The sequence below is a fragment of the Sus scrofa genome, chromosome 12 (assembly GCF_000003025.6).
Source record: "Sus scrofa isolate TJ Tabasco breed Duroc chromosome 12, Sscrofa11.1, whole genome shotgun sequence".
Classification (NCBI taxonomy): Eukaryota; Metazoa; Chordata; class Mammalia; order Artiodactyla; family Suidae; genus Sus; species Sus scrofa.
The window spans coordinates 52,418,964-52,434,269 of NC_010454.4; the positions used below are offsets into that span (position 1 = coordinate 52,418,964).

Below are 15,306 nucleotides of genomic sequence, written 5' to 3' on the forward strand. Positions count from 1 at the left end.
GAATGCAGCAGAGCCGGAAGTGAGGCGGTGTCTTCCACTTTCCTTCCCTGCGCGCGCGGAGGCGACCTAAGTAACCGTGGCTAGTGAGGCGAAGAGCGGCCGAGCTGGAGCCAATCAGCTGCGGGAAGGGGCGGGACTTCCTGCGCGGAGGCCGGAGCCGTTCGGTCTCCCCGCTCTCCGTGGTCCCGGCTCTGGGCTAGCGGCGGCGGCTGCGTCTCCGTGAGGAGGCGCGCGGGGCCATGACGTCAGCGTCCACAAAGGTTCGACCTCCCTCGCGGACAGCGCTCCCTGGCGGCCACGGGAGGGCGGGCTCTCAGTTGGCTCCCGGCTCTTCCGTCCGGGGCGGGGGCGGGGGGCGGGGGTGGGGTGGCGGGCGGGAGTCCAGCCTGGGGTGGGGTTAGGGGCTCCGGGCGGGACGGCGCGGGGGTGTGCGCCGGCCCCCCGTAATGCTGCCCCGCCCCCAGGTCGGAGAGATCTTCTCCGCGGCGGGCGCCGCCTTCACGAAGCTCGGGGAGCTGACCATGCAGCTGCATCCCGTGGCCGACTCATCCCCGGCGGGGTACGTGAGCCCAGGCTGGGACGTGGACGCTGAGAGCGGACGCTGGGACTCGGTCACAGACACGGACACTCTCTAGGGCCGGGACAGATGTTAGTTTCCCTTTGTGCCTGGCACAGCGCAGAATAGGTGTTAATAAATGATTGTTGCATGAATGAATGAATGAATGAAACACAGACTGAGGCTCACGATCCGGACTCATTTCACAGCTCTACCCTGCTGCGAACTAGCAGACTGTAGATCACCACCACTCCCCACCTACCCCAATCATGTGGCATTCTGTCAAACTGCTGCAGACTGTGTTTAGGGGTTCTGTTTGTAAGATTCCTACTTTTGAATGCTGTTTACAGCAGCAGTGTCACGTTGGGGGGGGAGGGTTTCTTCTAAGGTGGCGCTTGTTGCAATATTGTGTGCTTGGGGGGTCCTCAGGGTTCCCACGGGACCTTTTTTTTTTTTTTTTTTTTAAAGGAGGATGTCTTTGTGGACCCGTGGGAGGGGCCCCAGGCATTGAGGGGAGGAGGCTGGTTGCTGTGGAATGCATGGCCGGTGGGCTGGCTCCACACCCCTCCTCCTCCTCCCACTTTGGCAATTCCCCTCTCCCCTTCTGACAGTGCCAAGTGGACGGAGACGGAGATAGAGATGCTGAGGGCTGCTGTGAAGCGATTTGGGGACGATCTTAATCACATCAGCTGTGTCATCAAGGAACGGACAGTGTGAGGGAGGGTTGGCTGGCAGAGAGAGGGTGGGTGGGCAGCTTTCTTCCTCCATGCCCGTTGCTCCGTCTTCCTCAGAACGCCCAGCTCAACATCTTTCCTACTCGGTTGCTAGTTTTGTTAGCATTCCCTCGAGGACTGAAAGAGTAAAAGAATTGTTACAATTGATCAGAAGTTAACTAAAATGCTCTGGCAGTCAGGCCCTTACAAGAATTGGATTTTAGGTTGCCTGAGCAATCGAATCTGGTGATAGGAGTTCCCTGGTTATTTGTACAGATCTTTCGAGACGCTCCTGCGGTGTTTCCAGCGGTATTAGGATTCTGAACTAGCAGATCAGGATAAGTCTCAGGCTACCTGTCGATCACCCAGGCTCACCTGGTAGCTTCCACACATCCAGTCATCCCTCCCAGAAGAGAATTAGGAGCTGGGCCTGTCCCACGACTCAGCCGAGGGACTCCGCTCTTCACGCTCCATTGGCCCTAAGTGGCTGCACAGCTTCAGAAAGATCAGAGCCTGCCCAAAGCGCTGGGACCCTGGCCTGCATTCTTAGGACGGGGCGCCCCCGTGTCCCTTCAGAGTGGCCCACTGCCCCTGCCCTCCCCTCCCTTCTTCCCTCAGCCTGTCTGACGACCCCCCTTCCCAACTTGCTCTCTCTCCTCTTCAGGGCTCAGATAAAGGCCACGGTGAAGCGCAAGGTATACGAAGACTCCGGCATCCCCCTTCCGGCTGATTCGCCCAAGAAAGGGCCCAAGAAGGTGGCATCTGGCGTCTTGTCGCCTCCTCCGGCTGCCCCTCCACCAAGCAGCTCCAGTGCCCCCGAGGCCGGGGGTCCCCCCCTAAAGAAACAGAAGGCTGGTGAGGGCTGTGGAGCTGCTGCCTAGGGATTAAAGGGCCCACAGGAGGTTCAGTGAGAGAACTGGGCTTGGGTCAAAGGGCACGTCTCTCTTCTTCTCCCAGTGAAGGCTCCCAGAGAGGGGCTGGAGCAGGGGAGGGACGGAGGGCGGGCTTGGAACTTTGGGAAGTGGAGGTGGGGGGGACGTCAGGGGACCCAGAACCTAGCTTGTGCCCCCCTCCCAGATGTGACACTCAGTGCTCTGAACGACTCCGACGCCAACAGTGACCTGGTGGACATTGAAGGGCTGGGAGAGACTCCTCCGGCCAAGAAACTCAACTTCGACCAGGGTAGGAGTCTGCCTCCTCCCACAGCAGCTGAAGGGGCGCCCCCGCCCCCACACCCCCGCGCCCCCCTGTGCTGATGCCGATGGTGGGGGGCGGACCTCGGCAGGAGCCCCCTCCCACCTACCTGGGCTTTGGGAGAGAAGGTGCCCTCCTGTGCACGCAGGGTCTGTCAGGTGCCCGCTGCTCCGGGAGGTCGGGGTCATCTCGGAGGCCACCTTGGGGCTCGCTCCATCTCGGCCCGTTTCACTTCCTGTTCCAGACAGCCTGACCCTGGATTCTGGCCTTCTTCTGACCTCTGCTGATCCTCCTCTGCTCTCTTGCTGAGCCTGCCACCTCTGACCCCTGTCACTGTTCACCCTGGACCTGTGGACCGCCTGGGACTCTGAGCAAGGCCTGCCTGAGAGAGGGCAGAAAGGCCGCCGGGGCGGCCCAGCTTGCTGTTCCTGTATGAGCATCCGGCCCCGACCCCTCGGATCCCCCGTCTGATGGACATTTTTATACAGAAAACAATAAAGATCTCCCTCTCAGCTTGGTGCCTTGGGCCTGAGGTTATTGGAGGACAGGGGACTCGTCCCTCTCTCCTTAGGCCCCCGGGGCTCAGCCCCTCCTCCGCAGCTCTCACCACCCTGCCTGGGGCAGCACAGCCAATACTGGCAGACTCTCCGCCCGGTGCCAATATTTCTGTGCTGCTAGAGCCAGGGGGGCTGCGTGTGGGCAACGAAGGCCCCCCTCTGCTCTCCGGAGGCGGCACGGACTCCGGGGTCTCTGGCAGGCAGTATCCTGAGACCCTGGGGACTTCAGGGGGGCAGCCTCCAGCGCTTTCACACCTCCCCGACCCCACCTCAGCAGAAGGCCCCAGATGTTTTTTGTGTCGCTTCTCCAGGGTGGCCTCCGGGCCAAGCCTCCGCGATGCCTCCCCCACCCTCGCTCTAACACCACAGTGTGGTTTGGACGTGGCCACAGTGCCGTACAAACCACAGTGTGCTGCTGGGGCGGGAGCAGGACTGGGGTGGGTTGAGAGGAAGGGAGCACGCGCCAGGGCTGCGAAGACCCCCACCGCCAAGGGCGGGAGGTCGCCAAGGCTTAAAAGGCAAACATGGCCCCAAGAAGGGCTGGGGAGGACAGTAAGCCAGAGCGAGGAGCTGAGCAGGCACCTGGAGGGAGAGGGCCCCGAGGGGGAGCTCGCCGTGGGACAAGACTGGGCGCATCTTCCCTGGAGGCTCTCTGCTCAGGGGAGCCTCAGGGTGGGGTCAGAGGCAGAGGAAACGGGGAATGACTGTGGGGACCAATAGACGGCCTCTCGGCTCAGCAAGGGCAGGGACCCAAGGCTTCCTGTGTCCGTTCCTCCCCTCCCTGGGTCAGAACCCAAGAGAAAGCAAGGAGAGACGGAAGGCCAAGGACAGCAGGGTTGGGAGTTGGCAGTCCAGAGGTGGTGGGGCCGGAACATGGTTGGGAGAGGGGGGCCGGAAGTCGCCCTGGGCCCTGGGCCTGCCACAAGATGGAGGCCAAAGGCAGGAAATGGAGGCCAGGGGGAAAGGGGAGCAGCAGGGCCCGGGGCGGGGGCCATCTGGACCTGGGGGCCAGGTATTTACCCCCCAGCACTGTCCTAACTCCCCACAGCCCCCCAGGACCCAAGTCCCACCCCCCCGCAACAACCCCCATCAGCCCATCCACCAGGCCCAGGAAGGCGGGCCCACCCCAGAAAGCCACGTTTAAGCTGAGACAAACATGCCTCTCCCCACCTCCACCCTAGGCCTTCCCTCAGCCTTCTCCTCCTGTCCAGGGCTGGAGTTTTTAAAAACACCCCCCAGAAAGCAGAATCCCAGGTCCAAAGTCCCTTCCGCAAATCAAAACAATATCTGCTAAAACCCACAAGCTACCTTCCCACCTCGCATCCCATCCTATACCAACCCCCCTTCCGACACACCCCCCAAAACTCTTAGCAATCACAAAGATCTAAGATGGTGGTGTAAGCAGACTTTTTAGGCCCCGGGGGATGCCAGACCCCCTCGGTCAAGACCCCTGTCTGTCCTACATCAAATCCTGCCAAGGCCGCCTGCTCCTCACGCCACCCTCCGCAACCCCCAAACCCGAACAGCTGCCCCAGCTCCCATCCTCGGCAGAGCCTTTGTGGGGATGAAACAGAAATCAAACACTACACTAACGGCTTGGGATGGTGGGGGGCCCTCTGGTCTCAGTCTTTGGCTTCTACCTGGGGGACTGCAGTTTCGGGGTGTAAGAGAAAGCCTCTCCAATCATCCCCCCAGTTTCAAGACTGATAAAGCCCAACCCCACCCCAGCACGCACCTCCAAACCTCCCCCCAACCGCCACGTCTCTCCTGAAAACAGGGGACACTTTCCTCCCCACTTACCTCAGCTACTCTCCCCTGAGATCCTGGTCCCCTATTATGAAGGGAACAAATTTTGGGGTGCATCCCTCACATTTGGGGTGCAGGAGAAAGGAGCCGCCCCAGTCGCATCGCTGGCCTCCTTCCTCTCGGCTGGCTCAGGGAGTGGGGAGTGCCCTAGGGAGGGGGGACCCCCACAAGAGAGCACAGGAGGGGGTTCCTCCACTCCCAGTCAGAACTGGGGACACCCCCCCAAACCCGTCCCAGCCCATCCGTCTCCAACTCGGCGGGAGAGGCAGCTGCAATGCCCCAGTCAGATTCCCCCAACACTACATTCCTCACCCCATCTAGAGGGGTCCCGGGGGCCCCAAAAAATCCCAAAAAAATCTAGGATGTTGGCAGGACGGTCCTGGACTAGCTCTCCAAATTTGGGGTCCTCAGATCCCCCCGTTTTTTCAGGAAAATTCCGTCTTTCACCTGCCTCCCGCCAGCCCTGCTCTGTCCCGATGCCAATTTTGGAAGTCACTCCCTCCTTCCTCCTCCCCGTCTCTCCAGGCCCCCCCCCTGCTCGGGGGCTAGGGTCCAGGACACCTGGCTTCCAGGCCAGGGGGAGGGGGGCACTCCTCGGAGGGCTAGGGGCCAGGAGGTCAAGCTCATAGCCCCAGTCTTAGGGAAGCAGGAAAGCCCGATCCTCCCTTCCCCTCCCCCCTGGCTGGTCTCGGTGGTGGTTTAGGAAAGCCTGGAGGATTGGAATCTGCCATTGCTGTTGCACAGGCAGTTTTTTTTCCTTGGGTTGGGGGGGTGGGCGGTGGGAGGGAGAGAGGGGAGGAGAGCCGAAGACAGCAGGCACCGGGGTGTGCAGAGCCGGCCTGGCTTGCCCACCCGCAGCCCCTGCCGCCCGGGGGAACCCCCCCATCTCACCCACACTCCCAGTCCTCTGCATGCTTTCTGTTTGGGGCTCTTAATCTAGCAAATCAGGGTTCAAGATTCACCTCCCTGTCACCGTTCCAACAGCACTGTCCTAGTCACGGGGGTCCACTTTACCACAAGATACCCCCATCTCCCCCGTCTCCCCCCAGACCGAGGCGTGCTCCCTCAAGAAATTGGGGTTCAGAGTCTGAAACCATCTTTTCTCCCTCAGATCTACCCAGGCCACATCGGAGTAAGAGAAATGATGCTCCCTTGCCAAATGTCTCCCTTCAGATCCTGGGCATATGTGGAGGTTCACTCGAGAAAGAAACTTCTAGAATCTGGGGTGAGAGGCAGTGTAAGCGAAGGGCGTCTCGGACAAGCACTGTGCTCCCGGTTAAGGGGACCCTAATCAGTCTCGCCTTATGAGCCATTACTTAGCTTCCCCAAATGCACCCAGAGTGGCAAAACACCCCCAAATAAGGACACCCCCAAACTTTCGTCTCCTTTCCTGGGCCCTCACCTTGACACCTCCCCCTGGAAAAAGCTTCCTGGCCAGCAACACGTATGCAGAAACATTCCTCTCCTCGAAGTAAGTCTGCACAACATTCAGTATAAAACTTTGCTCCCCGTCAAGGACCTGCAAGCACACAAGGCCTTCAAACTGGCTCCCAGCTCCCTAATATGGTCTACCTCAAGCTAATAAAAGCCCAAAATTGAATTTCCTGCCCCCCAAAACATAGCCTGAGCCCTGACGTTTCTCTGGCACCCCAAAATAGACTGCATCCCCAAATCGGGAGGATTCCTCTACTGGAACTCAGACGGTCCCCACGCACCAATGACTATGCACCCCCCCCAAACAAAGCGCTCATCCACCTCCAAAGAACACCTAGCAGGTTCTCCTGATAGTCCAAAATGACCATCTCCAAAGTGTGGGTGCCCGGATCCCCAGAACTAACATAGCTTCAAAGTCAGCTCCATGCCTCAAACTTACTACTGGCCCTCAAGCCCGAACGCAGGCCCCCTGGTGCCCAAACCAATCAAACTAATTCAACATCCCATAAGAAACATGCACCCCGCAATTGACAAATTAACCAGATGACACAAAAGCAGCTCCATCCTGATACCAAAGGGAGCCCCTAGTCAAACTCCCACCTCCAACTGGGCAGAGACCAAGGTAATGGCCATTTGCAAAAGCCACCTCACCATCCGGAATCCTGAGTGGTCCCCCATTCCCAGTTTCTCAACAGCTCTTTCCTGCACCCAAATAAAGACACCCTCAAATCTGAAGGGGAGGGCCCCAGGCCAGGTTAGGCAGCTCCATGGATAATGGGCAGTCATCACTGGGTAACTGGAGACTCTTCTGAGCCCAAACGCAAGCCCTGCTTTGCAGCCAGACTCCGCTCTGACCCCCCCCCCCTTCTCCAAATGAACCTTGCTCCGCCAACAAAACCTTGTCTCCGCAAAGAAAATATGAGGCTGTGACCCGGGCCTATCTCCCAGATCAGGGACTCAAACTGGGCTTAGCGGCCCCTCCTGCCCTGGCTCCCTTCTTTTACCCTGAGACCCTCCCTCTGTCTGTTCACCGCATCCAACTTTCATATGAATGTTCCCTAAAAAGTCACCCCTAAAGACAGATAACAGTATCCAGCTCAGTAAGAAAAGAAGCTCCCAGCGCTCAGACCCTGCTCCTTGTCCCACTCGCGGATTTCTCACCCCAGGTAGGAACCACAGCCGCAGAGGAAAGTCCCCTCTGTCGCCTAACTCGCCCTCCCTCCGCCCAACCTTACTCCCTTGGACAAAATAAACCAGCGCAAAGTGGGGGGAGAACGAAGGTTACGGCCACCCAGACCTAACCGATCCTGTGGACCCCCCAGCCGGTGGAGACGACGGGGCGAGGCGAGGCTGGTGCTCGTCCGCCCCCTCGTGGAAGGAGCCAAACATTGCCGAGCTTTGCCTACTTGCCGCGCTGGACCCCGGCGTCCCGCCAGCCTCCAAGCGTAGCCGACGGGCGGGTGCCCGAGGCCCTAGTGAGCTGGGACTGGGGGAGGGCGAGCGGGCTTTGGGCGGGAGTCTGTCTCTCCGGATCCCTAAAAGGAGTAAGAAGAGAGTGGGGAGCGAAAGTCCGGACCCTAGGGCTCCTGAACGTCTCTCGGCCCCCACCCGGGGCTTTCCCCACCTCCTCGAGGGGAAGCAGCTGGCGGAGCCGTCCGGTCGCAGGACAATGGAAGGAAACGAACTAGAAATCATATCCGCCCCCTCCCTACCGAGCGCGGTCAGAGCCCCCCTTTTTGCAGGCCCTGCCAGAGGAGGCTGTCATTCCACCACACCCTCCGGCTGTCCGAGAGCCCGCAGGAGCCCCCCATCAGCTCCCCAAACCTGGTGCCTCTTAGGGCTCCCCTTTATCTCCGTAATACCGTACATTGGAAGGGGGGTTGTGTAGTATTCACTCTCCTGTTAAAAGGCTCCTTGCTAAAGGCAACACGTCAGTTTTCGCTGTCCCGCCCGGGCCCCCCGACGACCCAGGTTATGCACACTTCCAATCTCAATATCCCCAACCTCCTCCCCAACTCCAATGTCCCATCCTCAGTTCCACCTTCAGGCCCAAGACCCCTTACGTTACGACCACCCAGCGTTTCTGAGGTCCCGCCCTGGAGCCGGGGACCCCGCCCCGGGTTCACCATCTGGAGAGCGAGGGAGGAAGGAAGGATACAGACCCAGGCGTTCACCCCACCTCCACCCCCGCCCCCGACATCCCGGCCAGATAAAGGAGCCGAAGCCAAGAGGGAGAGAGACCCCGCCCCCCTTGAGAAGAGAAGCCGAAGCCCCTGCAGGACGGGGGTAAGAACCTGAGACTGTGGGAGCCAGACGCCTAGGTCCCCTAAGAGGGTTGGGGCTTGTTGATGGAAAGAAGACTGAGGCCCAGAAACTGGGCTAAACTAGGGATCCGGGACTGGAGAGTGGAAGTTTGTGTTTCGGGGAAGGGAGCTTCGATTGGGATTTGGAGAGGTGTGGACCGCAGGTCGTCTGGGGTCTCCAAGCAGGATCGGACACCTGAGACCAGGCGCGCAGTGAGGCTGAGGGGAAATGGGGATGCCGGAAGGGCACTGGGAGTCTAACTAAGGACCCTGCGGGCCGGATTCCCCACGCTTGCCATCGACGCCGCGGTGTGGGAACCTTCAACTCGCTCCAAGCGCTGTGGCATCTAGAGGAGGAAAGCGAGCGATGCTGTGGTTGAAGGCAGAGAGAACAAGACGAATTAAATGAGGCTGCGAGAGCCGGGGCCGGGGGCTTGGCTCTAGCTGCCCCTCAGGAGGAGGAGGCAAACCGCGGAAGGGAAGGCGTCTTAGGACGGCCTGGATCCCTGAGCCCTTGCCTCGGCACCCGCAGGCCTACGTCGCGATGGGTTCCACCGCTACCCCGGAGGGAGCGCTGGGCTACGTCCGCGAGTTCACTCGCCACTCCTCCGACGTGCTCGGCAACCTGAATGAGCTGCGCCTGCGCGGGATCCTCACTGACGTCACGCTACTGGTTGGCGGGCAACCCCTGCGAGCGCACAAGGCGGTTCTTATTGCCTGCAGGTTCGAGGCGTGGCTGGGTTGGGCCCAAATGGGAAGGGGGCGGAGCCATGAGGACTTGGCGAGGGAACCCGAAGCCAAGCCTTCCAGAAGCAGGAGGCGGGGCGTCTAGGGCTTGGGGGCGGGGCTCTCTGTAGGGGCGGGTTTCTACTGGTGCGCTGGTCTCCCTCGGTTCCCCAGCCCCTAATGTGACCCATCTGCCCTCTCTCCAGTGGCTTCTTCTATTCAATTTTCCGAGGCCGTGCAGGAGTGGGGGTAGACATGCTCTCCCTGCCTGGGGGTCCGGAAGCTGGAGGCTTCGCTCCTCTTCTGGACTTCATGTACACCTCGCGCCTACGCCTCTCTCCGGCTACGGCGCCAGCGGTCCTGGCAGCTGCCACCTACTTGCAGATGGAACACGTGGTCCAGGCATGCCACCGCTTCATCCAGGCCAGGTGAGGGAGCCCCGCCTTGGCGTTCCCCGTGGATGAAGTGGCAACCTAGGTGTCTAGGGCAGAGGACAAAATTAGGAAACAGGACTAATGTCCATCACTCTTTTCTCAGCTATGAACCTCTGGGCATCTCCCTGCGACCCCTGGAGGCAGAACCCCCCACGCCCCCAACGGCCCCTCCTCCAGGCAGTCCCAGGCGCTCCGAAGGACACCCAGACCCACCTACTGAGTCTCGCAGCTGCAGTCAAGGGCCCCCCAGTCCAGGCAGCCCAGACCCCAAGGCCTGCAACTGGAAAAAGTACAAGTTCATCGTGCTAAACTCTCAGGCCTCCCAAGCAGGGAGCCTAGGCGGGGAGAGAAGTTCTGGTCAACTTTGCTCCCAAGCTCAGCTCCCCAGTGCAGATGAGGCTTCCAGCAGCAGCAGCAGCAGCAGCAGCAGCAGCAGCAGCGGCAGCGAAGAAGGACCCATTCCTGGCCCCCAGAGCAGGTGCAGTGACTGGAAACCCCCAGAACGTGGAGAGGCTGGCCTCGGTGGTTGGGAAGAGGGAGTGAGGGGGTGGCCTTCAGAGACACTGGCTCCCCTTAGGGAGTTGGCCAGGCTTTCTCGGTGGGGGAGGGGACTTTGGGAGCATAGTTGGATATGGCTCATTGTCAGTACTCTCACATCCAGCGGGTGGGCCTTAGGCAACAAGTTCCCCAGGGAAGAACCCCCAACCATATAATCTCTCCTTCCCCCTTTCTCTGGGCCGTGACGTCTGCCTAGGCTCTCTCCCACTGCTGCCACTGGACAGTTCAAATGTGGGGCTCCAGTCAATACCCCCCTTCTCCTCGCACCCCGGGCTCCAGAGACCACTGGGCCACCCTCTGGGCGGGCCCGTCCACTACCAGGTAAGAGCCTCTCCTTCTGCCTCCTTTTTGGCTTTTCGCCTGTGGCTGCTCAAGGCCAGTTTAGGCCAAAAGCCCTCAGGAAGGGCCTATTCCAATTCCTGCAAATTAGAATCCCTAGGGAGCTTTTAAACCTCCCATTGCCCAGGTCACACCCTGTAGATCAGAATGTCCGCAGGCAGGCATCCATATTTTTTTAAAGCTTCCAATGAGCGGCAAAGTTGGGAGCCTCCGGGCCTATTCCCATCCAGGGCTGAGTGGTCAGCCCACGGCTTGGCAATGCCTCTCTGGCAAGCTGTCCTCCAGAGTGGTGCAAGAGAGGAGAAAGAAACAGAAACCTCCACCCGCGAGTAGGGCCTCCACCTACCACGACCACTACCGGGGAGATTCGCCCAGTACTCTGGAATCGGACAGACACGGCGTCAGATCTTGGTTTGTCCGCTTAAAAACCGTGTGACCCCAGGCAAGTCAGCGGAGCCCCAGAAACCTTAACAGGCACCCGAGAAAAAGGAAGCCTGCTCCCGCTTGGTCTGAGGATTCAAGGCGTTGTTGTCATGCCCCACCCTCCTTCCCAGGAAGTGAATTTTTCAGCTGCCAGAACTGTGAGGCTGTGGCTGGGTGCTCATCGGGGCTGGACCCCTTGGCTCCTGGGGATGAGGACAAGCCCTACAAGTGTCAGCTCTGCCGGTCTGCCTTCCGCTATAAGGGCAACTTGGCCAGTCACCGCACTGTGCACACAGGTAGGGGAGGGGCAGGGAGGCGACGGCCCTGGCCTTCGTGCCCCGCAGGTGTCCTCTGGTGGAGTCCCTGACCTCCCTCCCTCCTCGGCTCCAGGGGAAAAGCCCTACCACTGCTCCATCTGCGGAGCCCGCTTCAACCGGCCTGCTAACCTGAAAACGCACAGCCGCATCCATTCGGGAGAGAAGCCCTATAAGTGTGAGACGTGTGGCTCGCGCTTTGTCCAGGTAGGACGCCGGGCTCTGCGCCGGCCGAACGGCAAGGGTACGGGAGGGCGGGGCGGGCCGAACGGGAAGGGTTCCGTCCCTACCGGAGGCGCGGTTGACATCCCCTCCTCTCCCAGGTGGCGCATCTGCGGGCCCACGTGCTGATCCACACGGGGGAAAAGCCCTATCCTTGCCCCACCTGCGGGACTCGCTTCCGCCACCTACAGACCCTCAAGAGCCACGTTCGCATCCACACGGGAGAGAAGCCTTACCACGTGAGTAGCGGACCTGGCCGGGCCCGAAGCCCGGAGTGACCTCCCGTTTACCGTGGGGCGGGGCTCTGGAGAGGAGCGGGCGTGGCCAGAGCTCTTCGAGGTGGGCGGGGTCTTGGAAGAGCCCTGGTGAGTAAAGGGCGGGGCCGGGGGTAGGGATCGCAGGTAGGAAAGTTCGACTCCGGGATGGGGCACTATCCCTCCCGCAGAGGAGCTGAGGGCTAGAAAAGGGGCGGGGCTTATCTCCTCGGCCCTCCCCGGAGGATTTGGGACGCTGTGCGGACCAAATTGCGGTCCTCCTTCGCTCAGCGCCTAAAAGGGGGTGGTGGGTGGAGAGGGACCTGACTCGGCTGTCCTCCCACAGTGCGACCCCTGCAGCCTGCATTTCCGGCACAAGAGTCAACTCCGGCTGCATCTGCGCCAGAAACACGGAGCTGCTACCAACACCAAAGTGCATTACCACATTCTGGGGGGGCCCTAGCTGAGCGCGGCCCAGGCCCCACTCCCTTCCCCGGAGATGGGAAAGCTGTGGCTCAGCCTGGTTCTCTGTCAGGCTTGGGCATGGGGGTGTGCAAGGACCCTGGATGTCAGCGACTGCCACCACCTTCATTTTCTCACTGGGGAGAGCAGGGTGGCAGGTCCCGGCTAGATCTGCCTCTGTTTTGCTGGTCAAAACCTCTTCCCCACAATCAAAATTGCTTCTGAGGAGAGAACAAGCTAGGAGCTGGAGGAGGGGAGCCTTAAGGAAATCAGGCCTCCACCTGCAGCCCCCATCTTAGTTTATCTGTAAATATAATTTATTGAGGCCTTTGGGTGGCACCCGGGGCCTTCATTCTGCTGCATTTCCCAGGTCCCTCTTCCACAAGTGTGATCAAACGTGACCTGAAACACAGAATGTGAGGTCACAGCTCTGCTGGCAGAGATTAGCACTTGGCTGTCTCCTTTGGCTTGAGTATTTTGTATTACCATTGTCCTAACTTTTCTCTTTAGAATTCTTTCTTCTGTTTTCTTGTTGGTTAGTTTAGAATGGAGAAAGGGGTTCTCTGTGTCCTGCCCCTTCAATTCTAGGTCTGGAACCTTCGTTTGTTCTGGGGCAGCTGTGGGAACATGTGGGTTTACGGAATTGGGTCAGGAACCCTCTTTGGTATACTAGATATTGCAGGTTCTCTAGCAGGCTAGCACCCAATATAGATTTTGCTCTGTTCTTCAAGGGTTATAGGAACCTTTATGGTGAGCCTGGAGTCGAGGTAATAAATACCTCCTGGAGGCTGTGGGTATGGGGCCTCTGTCAGTCTTGGATCTGGGGGAGCTGATTGGAGAGGCTCTCTCTTTTGCTTCGGACTGCCCCAGGGGTCCGGTCACCTAGGTTTGGCTCCACTGCATCTGTCTCTCATGACAGAGCCCACCCAGGAGCTTGAGTTGAGCCCATAAGCCTCCACTGAGGCCCCTTCTTAGCACTGAGTTGATCCCTCCATGTGGGAGAAATCTGAAATTTCCTCATCAGAGATGGTGCAACCGTTTCTGAGTCTGCCCAGTCCCTAAGAAGGTTACGACCTAGGGGAGAATTACGAAACCTTTTATCTCAACTCAGCAGTAAAGAATACAACCCATTCTTTACTGCAAAGGCGTCTGGGTGTGAATGTTCCTGGGGGGGTCTACCTGAGATGAACCTCGTCTTCCTTTAGTGGGTTTTTGGATATCTTCTGGCAAGTATCCAGATTCCAGAAATGTCTTTGCCTCTAGAAGTCCCAGGTGCTTGGTAACTTTCTTACCTTAGAACAGCCCGGGTCTGCGACCTGGTTTTCCCGCCACTGCATTCCTGTCTGGAACCAGTGAATGCACTAGAACCTTCCACAGGAAAGAAACGGGGCTGAGTTCCATTCTGGAGTTGCTGTTGTTTGAGATTATAATTAGGATTATGGCTGGGTTTAGAGATGGAGAAGATTTAAAAGACTGATTGACCTTCCGGTCGACCAAGAATCCAGGTAGGATTAAGCGGTTGGTTGACAGGCACCGTCTCTGGTGTAGACCAAATAGGCAGAAAGTTAGGAATGGGTTGATGCTTCACTGTGTGGGAGCACTGTCTGGAATGTTAGATGAGTCTCTGAAGCCTTGATTTACAGGCCTGCTCCTGTTACCCTGGGGCCTGCTGGATTTGGGGGCATAGAGTGGAGGGTAAGAAGCGCTTTGAAATTGTGGGGTGGAGCTTCAAGACAGGTCAGTGCTAGTGACTGTCACTTGGGGACTGGTAAGACAGCTCCTCTTCTCCCTCTTTCCCTCTTACTCCCCGCGGCAGAACTGAAGGAGGGAGGGAAAGCAGAGGAGTGACATGAGAAGGAACCATTGTGGGGTTTTTTAGCAGATTGGATGGGCAGGTGCAGAGTGCCAAGGGGTGGAGATGTTAGATCTTGCAAGATCAGAATCATGGAATAAAGAAGCCTCTTTGTGCTGCCTGCTGTGTCCTGGGTTCTTGCCTGGGCAGATCTGGGGACTGGGAGAAGCTGGAGGGGGGGAAAGGGGGTCTTCCCTCCTGGATACCATCTTGGACTTTGTGCCCATGCCACCAGATGTTTTGAGGGGCCCTTGTTCTCCCCTTGCCTTCCGGCTCATTGTGTAGGAACCAGTGACTTCATGAAGTCTCTCCGGAGCCACCTGCATCCTGCTGCTCTGAAGTCACTTCCTGCCTGAGGTGTGGAGGCGGCAGGGAGAAACCAGGAAGCCACTAATAATACCAAGAGGCTGGGGGATGCATCTGTGCTGGGGAACTTAATGCTTGGGATACCCCCTACCACCACCACCGCCATGGAAAATGGATAGGACTTGAGTCCCGTAAGGACAACAGGAGCTAGAGGTGGCAGTGAGAAGGCTGTGTGGTTAGAGCCAGTGTGCCAACTTTACCCCTCCCCAGCAATGGTGCCTTGGAATCCATCCATGTCTGACACATGCTTCTCTTCCACCCTTTCCCCTGCCCCGTGTTTCTTGCTGCCCAGCTTTGTTCTGCCCTGTGGGCAGAAGAAAAAGGATCACTAATTCTGATAACTTACCTTCCTTTTGGATTTAAATTCCTCGTCTGTGAAACAAGTCCATTAACATGGAAGGAGTAAGTTCCTTCCAACATTTTGTTTGTGATTATGTTTCTCAATCTTTGAAAACCCATGATCTGGATTAGATTTTTTTTTTTCAAGCAAAAAACAAAACAAAGAAGCTAAACTAAAACCTTCCTTCCTCTCCCACTACAGCTTATCCCCTGTGTAAAATGAAACCAGCTACTATTACTTACCTCCTGCTACATGCCAGGCTCTAAACTATGCCTTTTAGCATAGAGTTTTTTGCTTTTGGGGTTTTTTCTTTTGTCTTTTTGCCTTTTCTAGAGCCACTCCCACGGCGTATGGAGGTTCCCAGGCTAGGGGTCGAATTGGAGCTACAGCTGCCAGCCTACACCACAGCCACAGCAATGCCAGATCCTTAACCCACTGAGCGAGGCCAGGGAT

The 15,306-nt window shown here is 58.3% G+C and overlaps 2 protein-coding genes, 1 long non-coding RNA gene and 2 other non-coding genes across 8 annotated transcripts; 2 read left to right on the forward strand and 3 right to left on the reverse strand.

Annotated features, from left to right (window-relative positions):
- On the forward strand, positions 26-2,975 carry C12H17orf49 (chromosome 12 C17orf49 homolog). 4 transcript variants are annotated; one of them, XM_003131935.6, is made up of 6 exons: positions 26-260; positions 465-559; positions 1,168-1,269; positions 1,934-2,124; positions 2,347-2,451; positions 2,708-2,975. In XM_003131935.6, exons 1-6 carry the CDS (start codon positions 240-242, stop codon positions 2,770-2,772), a joined length of 579 nt encoding a protein of 192 aa, XP_003131983.3. In that variant the 5' UTR covers positions 26-239; the 3' UTR covers positions 2,773-2,975. The 4 variants fall into 4 exon arrangements, with proteins under 4 accessions (XP_003131983.3, XP_005669251.1, XP_005669252.1 ...); XM_005669194.3 differs by having other exon boundaries at positions 29-260; positions 2,712-2,975; XM_005669195.3 differs by lacking the exon at positions 1,168-1,269 and having other exon boundaries at positions 29-260.
- LOC102161115 lies at positions 1,212-5,492 on the reverse strand. The gene is made up of 3 exons (XR_001300001.2): positions 4,821-5,492; positions 2,573-2,845; positions 1,212-2,105 (listed from the first exon to the last, which is right to left on the reverse strand). It is a non-coding gene; the product is annotated as an uncharacterized LOC102161115 (long non-coding RNA).
- On the reverse strand, positions 3,076-3,155 carry MIR195 (microRNA 195). Its single transcript, NR_038559.1, has one exon. It is a non-coding gene; the product is annotated as a microRNA 195 (primary transcript).
- On the reverse strand, positions 3,366-3,445 carry MIR497 (microRNA 497). The gene has a single exon (NR_038558.1). It is a non-coding gene; the product is annotated as a microRNA 497 (primary transcript).
- Positions 8,442-14,268, forward strand: BCL6B (B-cell CLL/lymphoma 6B). The gene is made up of 9 exons (XM_003131927.6): positions 8,442-8,546; positions 9,096-9,286; positions 9,496-9,717; positions 9,827-10,201; positions 10,478-10,602; positions 11,175-11,339; positions 11,434-11,564; positions 11,681-11,818; positions 12,180-14,268. Exons 2-9 carry the CDS (start codon positions 9,108-9,110, stop codon positions 12,294-12,296), a joined length of 1,452 nt encoding a protein of 483 aa, XP_003131975.4. The 5' UTR covers positions 8,442-8,546; positions 9,096-9,107; the 3' UTR covers positions 12,297-14,268.

Excerpts from the sequence above, each read along its gene's own strand:
- C12H17orf49 (XM_003131935.6), top strand. The coding sequence starts at position 240 with ATGACGTCAGCGTCCACAAAG. Across the intron at positions 261-464 it reads TGACGTCAGCGTCCACAAAG|GTCGGAGAGATCTTCTCCGC; the intron begins GTTCGACCTCCC and ends CCCCGCCCCCAG. Across the intron at positions 2,452-2,707 it reads GAAACTCAACTTCGACCAGG|ACAGCCTGACCCTGGATTCT; the intron begins GTAGGAGTCTGC and ends TTCCTGTTCCAG.
- BCL6B (XM_003131927.6), top strand. The coding sequence starts at position 9,108 with ATGGGTTCCACCGCTACCCCGGAGGGAGCGCTGGGCTACGTCCGCGAG. Across the intron at positions 9,287-9,495 it reads GCGGTTCTTATTGCCTGCAG|TGGCTTCTTCTATTCAATTT; the intron begins GTTCGAGGCGTG and ends CCCTCTCTCCAG. Across the intron at positions 10,202-10,477 it reads ATTCCTGGCCCCCAGAGCAG|GCTCTCTCCCACTGCTGCCA; the intron begins GTGCAGTGACTG and ends ACGTCTGCCTAG.